The sequence below is a fragment of the Melospiza georgiana genome, chromosome 3, assembly GCF_028018845.1.
Source record: "Melospiza georgiana isolate bMelGeo1 chromosome 3, bMelGeo1.pri, whole genome shotgun sequence".
Taxonomy (NCBI): domain Eukaryota; kingdom Metazoa; phylum Chordata; class Aves; order Passeriformes; family Passerellidae; genus Melospiza; species Melospiza georgiana.
In genome coordinates, this window is record NC_080432.1 from 100,105,991 (window position 1) to 100,125,720 (window position 19,730).

The 19,730-nt window shown below is 38.2% G+C and overlaps 1 protein-coding gene across 1 annotated transcript in view; it reads left to right on the plus strand.

Moving 5' to 3' along the window:
* Positions 1 to 19,730, plus strand: part of AGPAT5 (1-acylglycerol-3-phosphate O-acyltransferase 5) — a 55,593-nt gene that overhangs the window by 24,368 nt on the left and 11,495 nt on the right. The window contains exons 5-6 of the mRNA XM_058020584.1: positions 3,628 to 3,718; positions 13,323 to 13,484. Of these exons, the coding sequence (XP_057876567.1) occupies positions 3,628 to 3,718; positions 13,323 to 13,484 (253 nt within the window). The remainder of the gene's footprint in view (positions 1 to 3,627; positions 3,719 to 13,322; positions 13,485 to 19,730) is intronic.

Genomic DNA, 19,730 nt, shown 5'->3' on the forward strand with positions numbered 1-19,730 from the left:
CTTTTCAGTTACTGGTCTGAGTAGTAGTGTTTCTCATCCAATTCAATAGAAGCATACTTTCCAGGCAGTGGTCTAAAGGGATGCAGATATGAATCTGTTTAGCTGTCAGGATACAACAGCATAATAATAATATTAATAATTATAATAATAGAATTATTATATAATAATTATTATTAATTATTAAATATAATAATATAATATAAATAATTATTAAATATAATAATTTAATAATAATATTAAAATTAAGCAAGTGCATGCATTGTGTAAGACAATTTTGAATTTTATAAATTAAAATATTTGTTTTCCCTTTTTCACATGAGAGCAGCACAGTGAATGCAAGATACCTTTAGTCAATAGTTACCACTTCTTCATGCCCTATTTTCTTCTACAGAGTAGCATATACTCACTCCAGGACGTTCTCCAAAGCCCTTGGCCACCTTTTCTTGCTGTATGTTTGTGGTTGTTCTGTATTCCAGGGACTTGTGTGTCACTTTGCTGCTTTCCCGTGCTCCACCCACACCAGCTCAATTTGTGGCACTCGGATCTATCTCAGGGACTCCCTCAGCTGCCTTGTCTCCTCTCTGGGAGCACGACCCCCCCTTAATGCCATTGCCATTTCTGTGTGCCTGTGAGACCCTGACAGTGCTGGGGAAATGAAGCATTGCTGTTTGGGAGAATGCAGCTACCATCTTCCATTCATTGCATTTGTGGCTTGTGGCACTGGGGACTCTTCAGGTAGCCCCTGATTGGCCAAATGCAAAAGACTTACATATTTTTTGATTTTCTGGCTCCAACAAGAATCAGTAGGGTTCTACTAAATGAATCCTGATCCACTCCTTGAAACTTTCAAATTGATGAGATATACCAAGTTTATTGACACCCACCTGTTCCACAGATGGAATGAAATGCATACCTGAGCATAGGGACCTATTGCTTGGGTTAAAATTGGTGTCTCAGTGAATCAGGGACTGTGGTAATCCAAAACTGTCACTGCTGTTTTGAACATGAGCACTGTATTTTGCAGCAATAAAGTGTGTAACTTTTATGTAGCTAATTGCCCTAACTGAAAAATCTGTATTAAAAATGGCCTAAACTGCAGCTAGTGTTTCTAGGCAATTAAAATGTTCCTACAAGTTCTTATTTCAAGTTCAGGGGAGCTTATTTAGTTATTAAAATCTTAGAGATTTGTAGTTTTTACAGTGTTTGGAAATAGTGCTTAAGGATTTAACTTCTGCTGCCCACGGTGGGAGAAAAGCCAGTTGTACAAGTGGTTCTGGCACTGGCAGGGTATCTTTGTCTTGTGCAGGACTGTATGTGAGTATAAGTAGGTCATCTATTTACATTCATGAATTCTACTGTTAAAACAGTCCTAATGAGCTATATAGTAGGTTATTATATGCTGAATTTAATGCAAAGGCCAGTTCTCTGTCTTGTTAGTATGCTTTTAACTCGGAGATATTCAGATTCTGGTCAACAAGCCTGTTTGGCTGCTTGTGTTGTAGAGGTTTACTAGTAAGTAAAATACAATTTCAGTCCCTGGTTTGTGTTACACATAGGTGTGCAGTAAGTAGATACTGTTCCCTGTTGTGCAACCAGCTTTTGGGGGTGATTATCCGCTTTGAAGACCAGTAACAATGTTGCCTGCTTGTAAGTGCTGAGCTATGTACCGAGACTGGTATTCCTGTCCTGTGTTCTTCATTTCCTTTGCTCTATAACCTGTTACAGTCTCTGTATTACCCTTTAGAGCTGAGCAATGCAGTCTTTAATGGGGGTGGAACTAGAACAGCTCATCTTGAGGTACCATTTTAAGCATCCAAATTACAAGTTTTGCACATAAGCACATATATGAAAAGAAAGAAAAATGCATCTGGATTTGAATGTTAATGTCCTTTCCAGCTACCTCTGAAAAGTTTTACTTAGTCACTTAAATATTTCAACATTATACTTCTTATATGAAATGTATAGATGACTGGGGATGTGTGGACTACATCTGGGTCTAAGGATTCCTGTGCTTGTCCCTATACTTATGCTATAGTTATATATGAAAAAGTAAGCACCTTGACTCCTAAACCCATTTTCTTTTGTTCCCTCGCCACCAGATCTATACACATCTTGGATTTCTGTGGGTCCTTGAACATTCTTGGACTTCACCTGCCTCTGCAGTCTGCCAGTTTCCCCCAAACATACTGTACAGTCTTTCTCCTAATTCTCTTTACTCTGCTGACACTAGTTTTGCTATTTTTGATGTTTGTTTCCTTTTTTTTTCCCTGTCAGGTTCTAGGCTATGTACTCAGCTCTCCTTTTTCTTGATCTCCAGCTGGCTTCTCTGGTTGGCACATTTCCTAGATTTCTTCCCACCTCTGCATTTTAGTGCATCTTTCAACCTTCCTCACTGTGGGGTGATTCTAGAGAGGTCATTTGCTGGGGCCTGTCTTTTGGCATTCAGCCCTTTCTGTAGCTGTTCCACAATCATTAAGTGCAAATACCAGCACGCTCTGATGTTTTGTGGGCCAGAAGCACAAAGTTGCATTCCTATGTGTCTCTTTTTGAGTTGTGATGTGCCCTCCAATTATCAAAGTCTCTGTATAATCACTGATAATATTCCTTGGACTGTTTTGTAAATCCATTATCTTATTTTCTTTCATATCTTTCTTGAGACTGCTTTCTTCAAAGCTAATTTATTAAGTATTTACAGTAGGCATTTTACTATGAATGTGTCATGTTTAACTCCATAGCAGTAATCATTTGTGACCATAGTTGCTTCTGCAGATGAGCCCCCAATATGGAATTTTCACTGTTTAAGTGATGTTTTGCATCAGCTTTGTTTGTAGGAGATTATGCATGATGCACACACACACAAAAATCCTGAAACCGCTCTGTTCTGTTTCAAAAGAAAATGGAAAATTGTCAAATTTGACTCCTTCTATTTGGATACATAATTTTACAGTCAGATATGCAGATACTTAGGCAACCTTTACCTGTGTAGTCATTTGAGAACCCATAGATTTGGTGCTGAACAGGCAAGGAAATTAATTTACTGGGGAAATCTAACCTTGCACACACTCATGCTTAAAGGAATGTGACTTTAAAGTTCAAATTACGCTAAACTATGAGTTTGAGTTCCTAATATATTTAATATCCAATTCAATGAGAGACATAAAATGCCCAACAGACCTATAATTTCAATTTATAGTATTTCTAATAATGAATGAATTATTGTATATTTCAGTATAAGGAAAGACTAGAGGCAAGATCACTACTAAAATAAATTGGTCACTTTGTGATTTATTTGTCTGTCTTTTCAAAATCTCTTAAAACTGGTATTCTTGTTGATATCAGCTGCTCCTGACTTGCTGACTTCTGTTGACACATGCTGTCTCCCTTCCTAAATCACATGGAGTATATTCTATGGTGTATTTTCAAAGGAAATTATTATGAACCTTGAGCAGTAAGTTTCTTAGAGCTAAGAAATTTTAGCTCAAGTATTCTGATTTTCTTTTGATCCTTACAGTAGTCAATGGTGTGAGCTAAATACAATATGGACCTATAAAGTGTTGATAATTTCTGTAAAAGCAGTCAGTTTGATTATAAGAATTTGTCTGTTTTATTTCTTTTTTAATTCTACAGATGTATTTAGTGATTTTTCCAGAGGGGACTCGTTACAATCCAGAAATACCAAAAGTCATTGCAGATAGTCAATCATTTGCTGAAAAGGAAGGTAAGCAAAATAAATTTTGAAAGAATTCTTTTGTTACTGTGCTAACATATATTATATAAAATTGTTACATAATATGAAGATCGTCTCACCTTAACTGGACTTTTAAACCTGCTTGGTATTTAAAGCTTTAGAATAGTATAAACTACTGTTTTGCTTACAGAGTAAGATTAAGGTAGTTCATATACAGACATTTCACACATTTTACAATGTACAATAGTAGCAGTACTCTAGAAGGCTTGCTGCAGTTTCTCCCTATAGCTGTATATTTACTTATCTTCTTGCTCCTTAAGGTTGTAGGAATTGCCTACACTGAATCAGGGCACTGGTCCATCAAAGTTGATATTGTAGCTCCAATTACAGTTGTTAGTCAGTATAAAGAATATTTTGCATAAAGCTTGTTGTGCCTTAAAAGAAAGAGTCTTCCATCATTTCACTTTTAATTAGTGTTAGTACTCCTATGGCATTTTGGTTTTCTTCCTCTCTCACCTTCCAGTCTCACTGTTCTATGGTCGAACTTTATTCTGGAGTTGCTTTGATTGTTGGCATTGTCTCTATAGCACAGATGGAATTACTTCATCTTCAGAAAGGCTTGCAGAAAATCCAAGAGTCCCAAGATTTTTCATACTTTCTCACATCGTAGGCACGTAAACTTTAAATCCAACACTTCAGTGAGCACATTTCCTGATTTTGTTTTTTCCTGTTGACCAAAAGTGAAATAATTCACTCTAAAAGTAAACAAAGAATAACAAATAGGTCTGGTAAATTCATCTTTGTGACACACTGAAATGAATTCACAAGTCTGTGAATCAGCCTGTTGATATAATCAAGCTATTAAGTATTGTTAGCTCTTGTCCAAAAGGATATATGCTTTTCTTCTCCTTGGGAAGAATGGAATTTGTTTGCGTGTATGAGCAGGAGAGCTGAAGTCATAAAGTATTTGTTCATCGCTTCAGTTTCCTGTCGGAAATGAAAGTCAAATGTTTCATTTAGGTTGGTGTTTCTTTGAGAGTTCAGAGGGAGGGGGCTGTTCGGTAGGTTTTTTTTCCTCACCTTCTTCTTCACGGAAAAGGCTCTTACTGTTTTACTGTTATTTTATTTCACCTTTTAATTATATCTCTGCAGTCTGCAAAACAGTAAAACGCTGCTTTTGTGCTTTCAGAGCACCTGTTTGTTTATTGTAATGGTTTTCTCTCCAGTACTGATCTAATTTTATTTTGCAACAATTACTTCTTTTAAAAACTCTCACAACAAATAATTATTAAACAAGAAGTGTCTCCAATTCTGTTGCAGAATCCTCTTGATCTCCTTCTCCCCACTGCTAAATTATTTTGTTGTTGGCCTCTGTTTCCACTTTTTAGGTGGGGAGGATGGGAGGCAGTCTGTGCTCACCTGGGGCTCTGCTCACCTGCATGTCCACACAGATACAGATGCTCAGGGGAACTGGAGCATCCCTCGTGCACTGTGTGTTGAGAAGGAGGGGCCAACACTGAGAGCAGAACCAGGCTGTTCTGAGGGCTGAGCCTTGAGCACGTGCCAGTCCAGGGCACATCCCAGTACACTGGGAGCTGTGGGGATGGGGAGCTCCATGTGGCTGCTGGTAGGATGTGAGCCCAGCTCCCCGTGGGATCTCAGCACCTCAGGACTGATGTGCAGAGTGACCGAAACCACCCTTGGGGGGCTTGGGAGTCCTGGAATGTTGCCAGAAGTGTCTGGTGGCTGGACTTTGATCCTACACGGGAGACAACACCTGTATGAGGATGGGAGGATTTCACTGGGGTAAATGGTGAAGGGATAAGTTAATTAGAGAGTGAAACACAGGGTTTAAGATTTCTGTACAGGGGGGTCTAAAGAAGTAAGATGGAGGAATTGGGGCGTGTCCTGTTCTTCTTCTTCTTCTTCTTGGCCTCCATCTTCTGTGGTGATGTTGGCACTTTGGGATTGGTTATTACTAAAAGTGCACTGGTTAATAAGGGTAAAAGGTATTGGGGAAAATAGGTAAATATTGTATACGTAATTTTGAGTATAAAGATAGGTGACCGCCCCGGGGGCTCTCAGTGTGCTGAGAAAAAACCCTTGCCGGTTTCTCGGCTGTTTTAATGACCTGGAAAGGCCTGGGGTGGCCTTGGACCGCCCGCGCTTCAAAGGACGAGAAGAGGCTTCAGGGTTTTTCTCGGTCTCGGTGTTTATTAGTTGTTTATCTAAGAGATTTTCTCTCGGCCCGACAGAGGTCTGCACAGCAGCCAGCCATGAGCACGCTGAGAGCCCCCGGGGCGGTCACCTATCTTTATACGTAATACAGGTAAACGTATTATGTATACAATATTTACCTGTTTTCCCCAATACCTTTTACCCTTATTAACCAGTGCACTTTTAGTAATAACCAATCCCAAAGTGCCAACATCACCACAGAAGATGGAGGCCAAGAAGAAGAAGAAGAAGAACAGGACACGCCCCAATTCCTCCATCTTACTTCTTTAGACCCCCCTGTACAGAAATCTTAAACCCTGTGTTTCACTCTCTAATTAACTTATCCCTTCACCATTTACCCCAGTGAAATCCTCCCATCCTCATGCAGGTGTCGTCTCCCGTGTAGGATCAAAGTCCAGCCACCAGACACTTCTGGCAACATTCCAGGACTCCTGAGCCCCCCAAGGGTGGTCTCGGTCACTCTGCACATCAGTCCTGAGGTGCTGAGATCCCACAGCTCCCCAGGGTCCCACCCTGCTGCTGGGCAGTGCTGCTGGCCCTGCCCTGGGGCTTGCCCTGAGCAGCCCCGGTGTCCCTGTGGTGCTGGCTGGGTGCTGGGCTGCGGCGTGGGAGTGCCACGGCCACGGGCAGGCTGAGCCACGGCCGTGTCCCGGGAGCGCTCTCACTGAACTGCCGAGCTCCAGCCAGCACACCTTGCCGTGCTTGCCCGAGAGATCCCAGAGACTTCTCACTTCCTGCACTTGTAGGAAGGGTAGTAACACACAGCAGTTCTGCCAGCCAGAGGAATGAGGAGGACATCTTGTAACTTACAGTTTAAATAAAATTGCACATCATTCTTTGTGGGGACATATTGAAGGCTAATAATTTAGTCTTGTCATCTTAGTGTATTTGTTACAGAGCATGGTGCTTCAGTGTGGGCCTGACCGACACATAGGGGAATTTGTTTCCTTTTTTTTTACTTTGAAATGATTTTTTTTCCCTACATTTCTGCTCAATTTTATGTTGACAAAATACTGCAAGTCCAATATTGGGAAAAGTGATTTAATTAAGAAGAATTAAACTAGAAACCAATGTTACAACCAGAGCTATTACCCCCAAAGATAACAAAGCTATTCCTAGAGCACAAGCATAACTCAATTTTTATGATGCTGTCTGAAATACTGGTTTTGACAATAGTGTGTTTATGTGTTTTAGTAGTTTTGCAGAGAGGAAGTATAAAAAGGCTTTTGTGGGATTTTACTTTTACTCTCTGTGAGCTGCATCCTCTTCTTGAGAAGGTACATAAGATTCATTGGTTTAGGCAGAATCCTTGGGCTGAACTTAATTACCTGCTCTTAGTGGGACCAGTTGATGAGCTGTCTCTCATATGTTGATGTTCTTTTTAAGTTTTGCATACAGTTACTGGCTCTTTACAGTTGATCCTAGGACCAGTTCAACAAAATGAAATTTAAAATTAATTTTTGAAAAGCTGATATTGACATACAATGAAGTATTGTGACATACCTGATTTCAACTATTGTGTGTTCACTTACTGATATGAATATTTAAATAAATCTTAACTGTCTGTGAATAGGATGGAAGGATATCAGGCAGCAAAAAAATTAAAACTCTAAGCCCTTGAAAGAGAGGCAGCATTTAAAAATACCAATAATAATTCATGGTACAGTTTGTTTTACCATAGGGCTTGAGTTCTACACAAAATCTCAATTTCTAGCAAGAAAAGATGGTTTCCTTCTTTATGAAACAAGCAAATCAAACACACAGGGTGGGTCCATTGTAAGTTCTGTACAGTGATTTGAATTCGGTCAGAATTAGCAACAGAAAGTTGGTTACTTCCAGGAATATTGATTTTGTGGTGATGAACTGAGAATGTTGTCATCTAAGGGCAATGCTAGTACCTCCAAAAACTGAAGGCTTACTCACACCTTTTGCAAGTGGCAGAAGATTCCCTCAGATCAGCTTCTTACCTGGGATAGAAGGTAAACTCAAAGTATGTTTGTTTGGTTGTATTGGGACACTTGTTGACATTTAAAAATTAAAGCAAAAGTCTCTAAAACTAAGTTGTTTCATTATTTGTAGTAGGATTAATGCAGGAGTTAATCATAGAACAAGTTGAATTTTGTAAAGTTAATTAATCCAGTATTTATATTTTTTGCCCAAAATAATAATATTTGCTGGTATTTTACACCTACAACAAGCTACATAAGCCACGTGTTGCCACAATATCAGACGTAGATGTGTGTTAGGTTTTCTCATTTCTGGTGGAGGCTTTCAAGCTAAGGGGCATGTGTGCCATGTAGCTGGATTTGGGCCTGATACACCTCATTGTCCTCTCCTGGCACAAAGTAGGTGCCTGGGTGAGATGACTCCAGGAATTGCTGCCAGGATGGGCACTCCCTCCATGTTTCAGTATGGTTAGTGACTCCCATGTTTCTAATGGTACATATTGCAACATTCCCATAATCAAATATTTCTTCCTCTCCTCTCTCAAAGAGCTAAGAATATGATGGCATGGGTTTTGCCCCTTGTCTTCTGAGCTTTTGCATTCAAATTTCCAGTATTTAAGTATATAGTCAGTAGTCAAGTTTGCTTTTGTTTTCCACTGTGTGGGAGTGGTCAGCCAACATGGTTCCTGTCTTCAAAGTCTGATGCAGTTACTCAGCTTACATACTGGTGATGCCTTTCAGGCTCTGTTCCATGGGTTTAGAAATCTTAAAAGTGCAGGACTTCTTCCCCACTAGTCAGTGAGCTTGAGTTGGTGAGTCCAGTCTTAATATATAGGTGGGACTCATATTTCATAGGGATTTAACTAAGTTTGTCGTAATAATAGAAGTGGTAATTTTTATTGGATCTGTTTAATTCAAACTGTAAATCTTTTAAGCCTGGGTCTTTTTAATGGTATTGGACCCCATGATACACACGATGGTTATTTTTTTTGCGAACTTCTGGTATAAAGTTTATTTCATTTGTATGTAGCCAAAATATCTATGTGTGGATTTCTTATCGTTTTGTAGTAGTCAGTCATAGAATCACAGAATATGCTGTGTTGGAAGTTACCTATCAGGATCATTGGGTCTGAATCGTGGCCCTGCACAGAATATCCCAAACACCACAAATTTCTTTGGTTTAGTAGAATGTTAATTCTATCATGTTAACAAATGGCATTTAAAAAATTTGAAAATAAATAGAAATAATCCAAAGCCCTCCTACTACTAATGCTACTAACTCTGAAAAGTCAAAGCCAAAGGGATGAGAAGCTTCTTAAGTTTAACTTGGCTTGTTTTTGCTGAATGAAGACAAAACAATCTTCCCTGGTGAAAGGCGTTTTTGGAATTTTGTATTAACATTCAATTTCTTACAAAGGTCATTTCATCAAGCAAATATTTAAGGTATGCATTTATTATCTTCTTTGGTTTTATGCAGAAAAGTTGCTAATGTAAATATTTTTTAATGCTAAGCTTAGCTTGACAAATATGCTTTCTGCTAAGATGTTTGTGTATGCAGGATATGCTTATCTCAAAATTGTTTTACAGGTCATATAAAAAAGAGGTGTTTCAATGGAGCGAATTGAAAATGTTTCCCTTCTAGACCTTGGCATTAGTTTTCGATTGTATTCTAAAGCAATTCAAAGTATTCAGTATCTTTAAAAGTTATTTGGAATTGTCTCTAAAGAAAATAGCTTTTGGTGGTATTTATTCTACACTTTCATGAAAGCAGGCTTGGTCTAAAAGTGCTTAGTGAGATGTGGACAAAGAATATAGTTTTAAAAAAGAGTAGGTTATGGACCTTGAGTAGCATTTGAGACCAAGCATTAGAATGAAGTAAGGGTCTGTGTTATTAAAAGCCATCCATAGGAAATTAAGATAGGAAAACAAGAAGCTACATTGTATTTCTGTAAGTACCCATCTTGGAAGAAAGTGTACCAATGTATTCTGTCTCCCATGTCTTGCTGTCATGCTCTTCCCGTGGAGATTAGTTGCATTTCCTGTATACTTTTGTAACAGAAAAACAGTTTTACTAGTGCATGCAGTTTTTTATACTGCTATCATCTGAGTCCTGTTTCTCTAAGTTGATGGAATACTAGCATACAAATGGATGAGCTCTCCCACCGTTTGTTATTTTTTAAGTCTAATTATGGACTCTGGTTTCAATATGTAAAGCTTTGAATCACTGGAGGCATTCCAGAAAGCTGATGGGAGCTCAAGAGTTGGGTGAGTACTTGGGACACTGCACATAACTGCAGAGCTGCAGTTTTTCTGTCTAATTAGTATTTCTGTCTAATCACTTCACTGCACCCACATTCACATGGAAAAGGAAAGATCTAATTGTTCTTGAAATCAATTCATTGGTTTTCACCCTGGTTTTAGTTTTTGTGTACATGAAAGTTTCAATACATAGTTTCATGGGGAGGGGAGAGAGGTGTGGAGACCTCAAACTAATTCTGACATCCACTTTCAGTGAGTAATGAACTTTTGTTGATGAAATGTGGTAATGCTGATGTAATACACATAGAGTATTCTTAAATTAGAGCTGACAGTTTTTACTGTTTACTTTTTCAAATGTGGTGTGTACACATCAAGGGTAGAAATATAACTAACAAAGTCCAACTCTGAAAATGTGGATGGCCTACCTGTACTGAACAGCTCTTTGAGTTTCTGGCCTGGATCAAGAGAATGGCAATCTTCTACACAGAATTGTACTTAGTTGCTATTATGTGTTACTTCATCCTGATGAAGTTAGATAAATGATGTTTTGTTTAGTGTCTTTTTTGTTATTTTGTGTTTAGGTGAAAAAATCAGTTCTATAGATGTTAATAATTTGGGCCTTTGTACTTGCCAAAGTAATTATTTTATTTCATTCAGTTTTCTTTCAGACTTTCTGATGTAATTCTGCATCTTACAATAATGTAGTAAATGGATGATTTTTGAAGTATCACTGTTCATCATATTTCTTCAGATTTCCTTTTTTTACTGTCTATCATTCAAAAGTTAGAAGAGCAAAGCTATGGCTTTTTAAGGTAGAACATTACAATATTACTAGTATCTAGTTCATTTTCTTTGGCATTTAAAATAAAATCTCATGACCTTAAATACTTTGACAGAGGGTCCTAACTGTATTGCACAACATTAAAAACAGTTTAAGCACAGTGTGTTTTGTGAATTGGATGCAGGCAGCTTGCCAAGGTAACTATACTGTAACTACTTGGATTTAAATTCTGTTATGTTGATTTTAGCAAAGATCATAAGTAAGTGCAAGAATATGTGATAATGTTTTTATAGAACAGATTCTTTAAAAGGATGTGCTGAACTGGTGTTTCTGCATGTTTATCATGCACTGTAGTGTTTCTGAATAATGGATTATGGACTTTATTGATTTAGATACATACTCATATTGTACTTAAACTCTCAAGAGCACACTGAGAGCATGTGGAATAGGAGTGGCTCATTTGCACTTCACAGATTGTCACTGACCATCTTCATCATCAGAACTGGACATGGATGAAAAAATAATTAGCAGTTAATAGCCATAGATACCTAACAATAATTTGTCTAGATGATTCAGTTCTCACAATTTTCCCTTTTTCTTCCTCCCAGTAATAGTTTGGTGAAGGGGAAGATGAGTTAGGAAGGAAAGGAATGACAGTGTTTTTAGAATATGTTTGGGAATTTGGCTCAGCAAGAGTTGTGTTGAGTGTCATGTCCACACTAATATCATTGCTGACACAGCACAAGAATATTCAGAGCTTCATTTACAGAGTAAACATTTTGAAACATAACATAATTAGCTGTTTGATGTAACAGTTCACAAGCTAAGAAAACACTACCACTATGTTATGCTTCAAAATATTTACATGATCCATATAACATTTTTTATAGACAGTTATCACTATTGCCGGTAAGGCATGGAACAATGGCTTCAGAAGGAGTGCTAATAAAAAGTCTTTTATCTTTGCATTTAGACAAGGAGATTCTTAGCAAATATTAAAAAATCAAGATAGTGATTTATATTGAAATGATCAACTCTTAAGAATGTGAAGAGTGGTGTAGAGATGAGTATTATCTTACAATGTTCACTAGATATTTTCATAAAGTTAGATCAAAGTATGTTTTATCCAGCAAGGGAGTTCAGTACAAAATCAGGACATAATATAGAATGTTTTGAATTGATTTAGCAAGAAGAAAAATATCAAAAGCAATAGCACAATACTTTGGTTCAGAAAAATTTCCTGTTCACCCACCAGGAACCAGTAGATTCACCAATGGATGGTTCTTTAAAAATGGACTGAAGAGTACGCCAATGAAAAATAGACTAGAAATGAAAAGCCACAATTTTATTCTGATACTTCTGTTTGAGAAAGATACGCATAGAAAAATACTGAAAAATTTTACATAGCATGCTTTTTTTTCCCTAGAATCCCTTTCAAGTAAATGTGGAAGAGCTGTGTTCAGGTGAAGAAAAGGTTTTGGGTTTGGGCTTATTTGCTTGCTGGTTTTAATTTTGCAAAGTCATTGTTTATTAAAATTCTGGAAAAAGAACCAGGTTTTTACTCTTGAGGTCAATGTGTATTAATGTTCTTAAGTATGGTCTAAGTGGAAGTGGTCAACTGAAGTAAACATGGATATGAAATACTGTTGTTAAGATGTGTGATGTGATGTTAAACCTGATATTCATGTGTCCTTGACATACCTATCTCTGTGGCTTGGCCTGGAAAAGTTAAAAGTTGATTTCTGTTGCGAAGAGTTTGTCAGTAGCCAAGGCAATTGTAACAGATTGTTTGCAGAGAAGCACAGAAGATTTCCTCCTTGGTTTTGGTTCTCAGTGCTGTATTTTGCCCCACTGCTGCTAAGATTCTGCTGGGATAGTGAGTAGGTTAGGATTCAGTATGTTCACTAAATTGCTTTGTCCTTGGGAAGTAAAATGCTGGATGAGCATTAGGTGTGCTTAAAATTCTCTGTGATTATCTGTGAAATCTTTTTCTGATACAGAATTTCAGGAGGTGGTGCTATGTATGTTTAGTATTTCTCAGATGATTTGCTCTTTTTTTCCACCTCAGCTGGACACACATAAACAATAAAGAGAAGTGCTGTGTCATCACTCATGAGCCACATTGAAACCATCACTACTTCTAGTGAGGAGTTGTAAAGAAGGTCCCTCTTACTGAGCAGCCTTCCTATTGTTAATGTCCTTTAGGATTTCTGTTTCATCTTCTACATATGTTCAGTAGAGCATAAGCAGTGAGTACACATGCACACTCTCAACTGAGAATTGACATTGAAAATAAAGCTCTTGTGATTTTGAATGGAGATGCTGACATTCCTTGGTGTGATGTTCCTTTTGTGGATATAGTCCAGTTTAATTTCAAACACTGTAGTTATTTTTTATTTTTTCCCTCTAGGACTTGCTATATTAAAGCATGTGCTGACTCCACGGGTGAAGGCGACTCATGTAGCCATTGACTCCATGAAAGAATATCTGGATGCAGTGTATGATGTGACTGTGGCTTATGAAGGTACTGTGGACCACAAAGGGCAAAGAAAACTGGCACCATCTATGACAGGTGAGTTGAGGTTTATGAGACATACTGTAGCTGTTGTATGCTTGTTTATATACAGAACCAACTTCAGGTGCTTTGAAATGCTCTGAAGATAATCTCCACAGCACTTCAGCCATCCTATACCCTCCTGGCAGGGCATTGTTTTAATCGTTGGGCTTTTACAGGAGTTACCTTTGACACCTTTGCCCTCTGCTTCCCTATTCCAGTTCTACATACAATTGCCCTTTGCAGTCAAAAGGAACTTGGAGACATAGGCAGCAGAGTCCATTTACCTTCATGTTTCTTCTAGCACTGGGATTTGGCATAATCTAAAATTCTCTCTCGCTTCCTCTGCTGTGCTACATATGTATACATATACACATGTACATCTAATTGCTGAAGTGCACATATTTTAAAGGTAAAATGCATAGCAGTAGTATTCTACTGACAAATTTTCAAATTGCTGCACACAGCCAATAATCTTACAAACACTCAACAGCATTTTATGCAAGTGGGCTTCACTTGCTTTAGTACTTTAAACTACCCACCTTTAAGGACCTTAAGAAAATCAGATTGATTTTACATTCCTTGAGTATTGTAACCAGAAAACATGTTCTGGAGTTTCTGCTGGGAAAAACTCAGGGACAGAGAACTTCAGGGTTTGCTGTTTATTATGCTTGGTGGTGGACTGATAATTTATTCCTAAGTAAATAATTTGCCTGTGCTGTTACTGGAGTGCCAGGTATCATCTTTCTTTCCATTTGTAGTTGCTGTGTTACTCAGCTGTATCTGTGCCTGACTGTCTGTTGCTGGTTGGCTCAAAGTGGCACTTTTGAGTCTTTGGCACTACAAATACCAAGTTGAAAAAACAGCTACAGTAGTTCCACAGAGCAATCCAGAGTTTTTGGCTGAGGGATCGGTGTAGACTGAGAGACCTGCAGGGAACTTACCTAACTCTCTGCTCCTCAGCTCACCCAGTGTCACTGGGACTTGTTCCTTCTGCCGCTAAAAATAGTTTGTAGTGCAGTTCTTTCCATGTCACTTCATTAGCAGGTGTAACTCCTTGTGTCACATGCACTGCTTCCCAGGTGCTAGTTGATTAGAAGTTCTGCAGTTGTCTATTTTTACATCTTCACCCTGTTTAAAATTCTTCAGGATAGGTGAGAAACAACACTGTCAACACTGTATATTAGCTCAACACTTGTATTTTACTGTCATATCTTAGGATGGTTTTATTTTATGTACATCTTGTTCCTAATGGGGCATTTTTAATATCAAAAGTTCTTATTATTATTTACAGTTTTTTGGTTTTTTTAAATGCCTTCTGTCCCTTTTATTGTACCTTTGTAGACTGAGCAGCCTCCCTCTTGTCCCATCACCCAACCCTAAGACCCCCTTCAAAACAAATAGGATTGTTTCTCCTTCCCTGCAGCATATCTTGTTTCATGACTTAATTACTAGGCAGTTTCAGCCATTCTCATGCTGAACTTCTCACTGCCTAATGGTTAATTAAACTATTAAAATGTCATTACCTAATGATAAGATGGCAAATGTTCAAATTCCTTACAAGACCTCTTCACCTATTGAACCTTATGGTCTGCATGAAGCATGATGTAATTATGGAAGGGGAACCAACAAGCTGAATTTCCCTGGTGTCAGGCAGGAATCGGATGCTTTGGGGTGGCCACTCCACTTCCAGCCTTTTGGAGCCTCCATGGCAGCACTCCAGGCATATCTTTCAGCCAGGCTTACTGTTAGGGCTGGGGTAATTAGTGGCTCAGCCATGGGGTAAAAATAAGGCAGTAATACAGAATGAAGTGCAGCCAACCAGCTGTTACCCCTTACAGAGCAGATAAATGATAGATCCGTGATAGATCAACATCACATTCCATGCTATTGTGGCAGTCACATGTATTTCATATAATATAAATTATGTAGATTAGGAACACTTTATGAATTACAGGGTGGAACATAGTTGTCATTCTTTTGGGCTCTCCAGACTCAAAGTGACAGAAAAACAATTTCTGTTGTATGAGATCAAGATCATTGCACCATTCATTATGCAGAAGTCCAGCAACTGGTCTGTCAGGAACATAACAAGAAATGAATTAGGCATACTTATGCATGTGACATTTTTTAGCATTATTTCTCTTTCACAGTGCTAAATTGAGTTATGCACACATGAAAAGCACATCTTATTTCATATGAACATTTCATATTTGTGTCAGGGCTGGTTGAGAATTTTGTTTTTCATTCTCATCGGAATAAAATGGCAGTGCAATCCTGGTAATTTTTAAAAGATAAGGTTGACATGTCTTTTTCAATCCAGCAACACTGATGGAAATTTATTGCATGGAAAACAAACTTCTGATAAACACAACTTTACTTGAGGACTTTATTTCCCATACTATGACATTTCCCATGTGAATGAAATCTGAATTCCACACAGATACAGTGTTTCTTGAAATGCATTTTGCTTTCAATTCTATAAATCTCAATTCCTCAGAAGAGCCTATGCCATTTTAGGAAAAACCCATACTTACCTGGGACATCATCAGCTCTTGGCTGTTGTGTTCAGTAGTAAACAAAACGGATTAAAATGAACTTTTTAGTGACTTTAGTGTGAGGAGTGCTATCACACTTTGCCTGAGAAATTGTTAGGAAAATGTGAACGGGGAAAAAATCTGAAGAAAGGGTGAATTGCTTTTTAAATTTTGTAGTATGCAGCTTTTAGTCTAAGTAGTCTTTCTTAGCAAAATTCAATTTTTGAATTTTTTTTAAGTCCAGCAATTTAAAATATACTGTTGACTTGCTCAATAGGATTAAAACACAGCTAGTATAGGTTTCACCATAAGAACATTGCCAAACATATGCCAAACATACCTGATATAACATGGTGCCATTTTAGAGCAGGCAAATTGTATACTTCCAAATGTGTTGAGCTTTTTGTCACTACTTACACGTGTTGATATTTTTTTGGCACTTTTCAGTGGCAAGTTTGTTTTAGAAGACATCAGATTTGATTAGTCCTCAACAGTGACTAAGACTAGATTAGCTTTACACAGGGATGTTGCTTTCTGCTGTTGCTTCACATCCAGTTGTAACCAATGGATGGATTTTTTTTTTCCTACCATTTGTTCATTCCCTTTATTACAAGTTTGGATCTTGGTACATTTCTGGTGGAAGTTAATCTGGCACCTGGCAGCCTTTCCAAAGAATAGCAATTTCCCACAGATTTCTCCCCTCTCTCTACTCCTGAAGATGGCTTGTCCAGATCATTAGTGCCAGAACATCATGGTCCTGCCTGGGGAGGACCAGGCTGCTAGGCACTCTTTATTTGTGGTCATTAGAATAAGATGCTAATAATCATATGGGCATTGCAGCACAGCTGAAGGACATCCTAGTCTGGAAGAAGTCTGGAAGAACTATTTAGAAGGGAAAAGGAGGACAAGAAACTTTTGAATTTGTTGATACTGTTTTACTACACTGTCATCAAGTGAAAAGCAGAAATAATTTTGGGAAGAAAGGATGAGAATGTGGTTTTCCCCCCTTCTGAATAAATGTGCTAAACGTTCATCCAGCTTTGTCTGGTGTTAAAAGGCAGGTCTCATGGGACATGGGAACTGTTATCATTCTTGCACCTGAAAGAGCATTATGTACACATCTACATCTTTATTATTCTGCCTGAAGGCTTTAGTGTAACCAGATGGTATTTATCTGGCCATTGTAGATGAAAGAGTGTGTGAAATAGCAGCATGTGACAATGATAAACACTGAATAAAAATAGCAAGTATATATAGACTCTGCCTTAAAGAAGTCAGAGGAATTCTTGAGAGTTATTGACTCTGCTGTATATCAGTTCCAGAACAAACACTTTGAAAGCCTGTGTATGTGAGCATTTCTGAAAATCTGTACATCACTTTGATCAGTATAATTTGAGGAGGTCAGACTGGCCTAACTTCCCTCGGGGAAAGTACACTTTTCCAAAAGCTTGTACTTTTGTTAGAACCCAGTTAGACAGGGACTATAGAAAAGACAAGACTATAGAAAATAAACTGGAGAGATAGAAAACATTCTTTGTCTGGACTGTGGCCCAAATTTGTTAACATCCATTGTCTCTCCAGGTCCAAAGAAGGATAACAAGCACATGGATACAGATGTAACCATCAAGGAAAGAATTAAAAAGCTAAATTATTAAGCTGATAAATATTAACAGAAGTATGAAACAGTCCAAAGGAAGTTTTAGAGTTATAAATTACTAATAATCTTTTCAGATCTGTGCTAGCTGTCATCTTCTATTGCATGGAAGAATATTGAAGAGTAAATGTCATTTGTTTTAGAGTAACCAGAGAAAGGATGTAGATTAGACCTTTCATACTGTAAGAATTGAACATTGTACTTCTGGTCAAAAACAACATGTCACTGAAGGGCAGCATCAGTTTATGGGAGTGTATGAAAGCCTTGATGTAGTTCATCAGAGAAAATGAAGGTCAGTCTGAGCATAGTAGCACCTCTGCTTCTTTATCCATCTGAAAACAAGGACACAAAGATGTCAGCTGTGTTTGGAATTCCTGTAACTCAGTTTCTTGTCTCCACCATCAGACAATCTTGGATGCCTAAGGAAGAATGTAAGATTCAGGTGATCCTAAATGTGTCTAACTTTTCCCAAATCACAGACACCTGTGGGCACTGTGTCTGTGTGCTCACACCCCCTTGGTGGGGGTAATGACCCTTTGCAACTCCTTCTGAGCCCCAGGCATGTGTTCTCTGATTATAAACCAGATTATTGTGTATCTCAGTTATTCCCAAGCAGCTTTTACTGAAGGTAAACATCTGGAGCTTCCCTTTGGGAATTTTCTATTTGAAAACAAATGGTCATCAGGAAACCTCTGCTACACAAGAGGCTCTTGAAAGTATTTACACTGGAGATTCATAAAATTACCCTGCACCCTGGACCTCGTGCACATGTGAGAGGAAGCATTCCACTCCCCAAGCAGCCATTTATTTACAAAGGCTCAAGAAACTCCCGATCTTTATGCAAAAGTGTATCTAAACCCTGAGGATAACAAAAACAACTTTAACTTCTTCACACCGTCAGATTTGGCCAAAAATATGTTGCTGCTTTGAGAGTCTGTGTTTATTTTTGGGGGTTTTATGCATCACAATCCTTTCCTTCTACTCTGTGGTGCTGTTCCCTGTTATCAAAACAGACTGAAAGGAAGGCAAAAACATCAATGCTAGCAGCACTGGCATAGTTCCTAACAGATCCTGTTTTTTTGCTATAGAGAGCATAGTTTTGAACTGGTCCACTCCTTGTATTTTTTGTTGCCTTTTTTTCACTTCTGACACTTTAAAAATATTCCAGGAAAGACACAGATATCTCCTGAATTTGCTCACTTTTAGTTACCAGTGATGGGATACCCTTTCGATGTAATCCAGAGACCTAATCTGATCCAGGTTCTGTTCCTGACAGCCTGTTGATCAAAGCTGTTACACTTTTGTAGGAAACCTCCTGCTAACTCAGCCAACATACAATATTCACATATTGTTACAGAGCAGTACAAAGGCCAGACTGCATCTGTTAGAATAACACATTAAAGCCACTCAAAGATTGTTTCAGTGAGCTATAATGTGCAAGTTCTGTGGGTCTTCATCAGAGGCCATCTTGGAAGAGCAAGACAACTTACAGTGACACTGTGCTGCTCTCCATTGTTAATATCAGTGTAGCAAACTATAGATACCATTTTCTAAGATTTTTTAGATCTCAGCATCTTCAGGAAGATACAGGCAAATGATTATTTACCCTTGAATTTTCAGGATTTATGGATCTATAGTTCTTATCTGCCATCTTCAGGATTTATTTTACATAAATATATATATATATATATATAATTTTTTAAAGGTGTCATATCCTTTGTTCTGCTTCCCTTCTCCAAACTGAAAATTTGCCTTTTTCATGTCTCCTTTTTTGTAATGGAGGTACTTTTCCTCCTTAAATGTTTTAGTTGGTCTTTTCTGTGGCCTTCTCTGAGTCCACTACATCCTCCTTCGGATGCAGAGACCAGAACTACACACCATATTTAAAATAGGGATTCATATTCTTTATCTGTATAGTGGCTCTCTTTGCCTTGTTCTTGATGTCCTTCCTCAAGCTGCCCAGTATTTGGGGGATTTGGGGTTGCTGCTGAGAGGATGATTTTAGGGAAGGGTCAGCAACTCCCGGATTGTAACCACCAATTCCAAGTTAAGCGTCATGTAATCAGGGTTTCG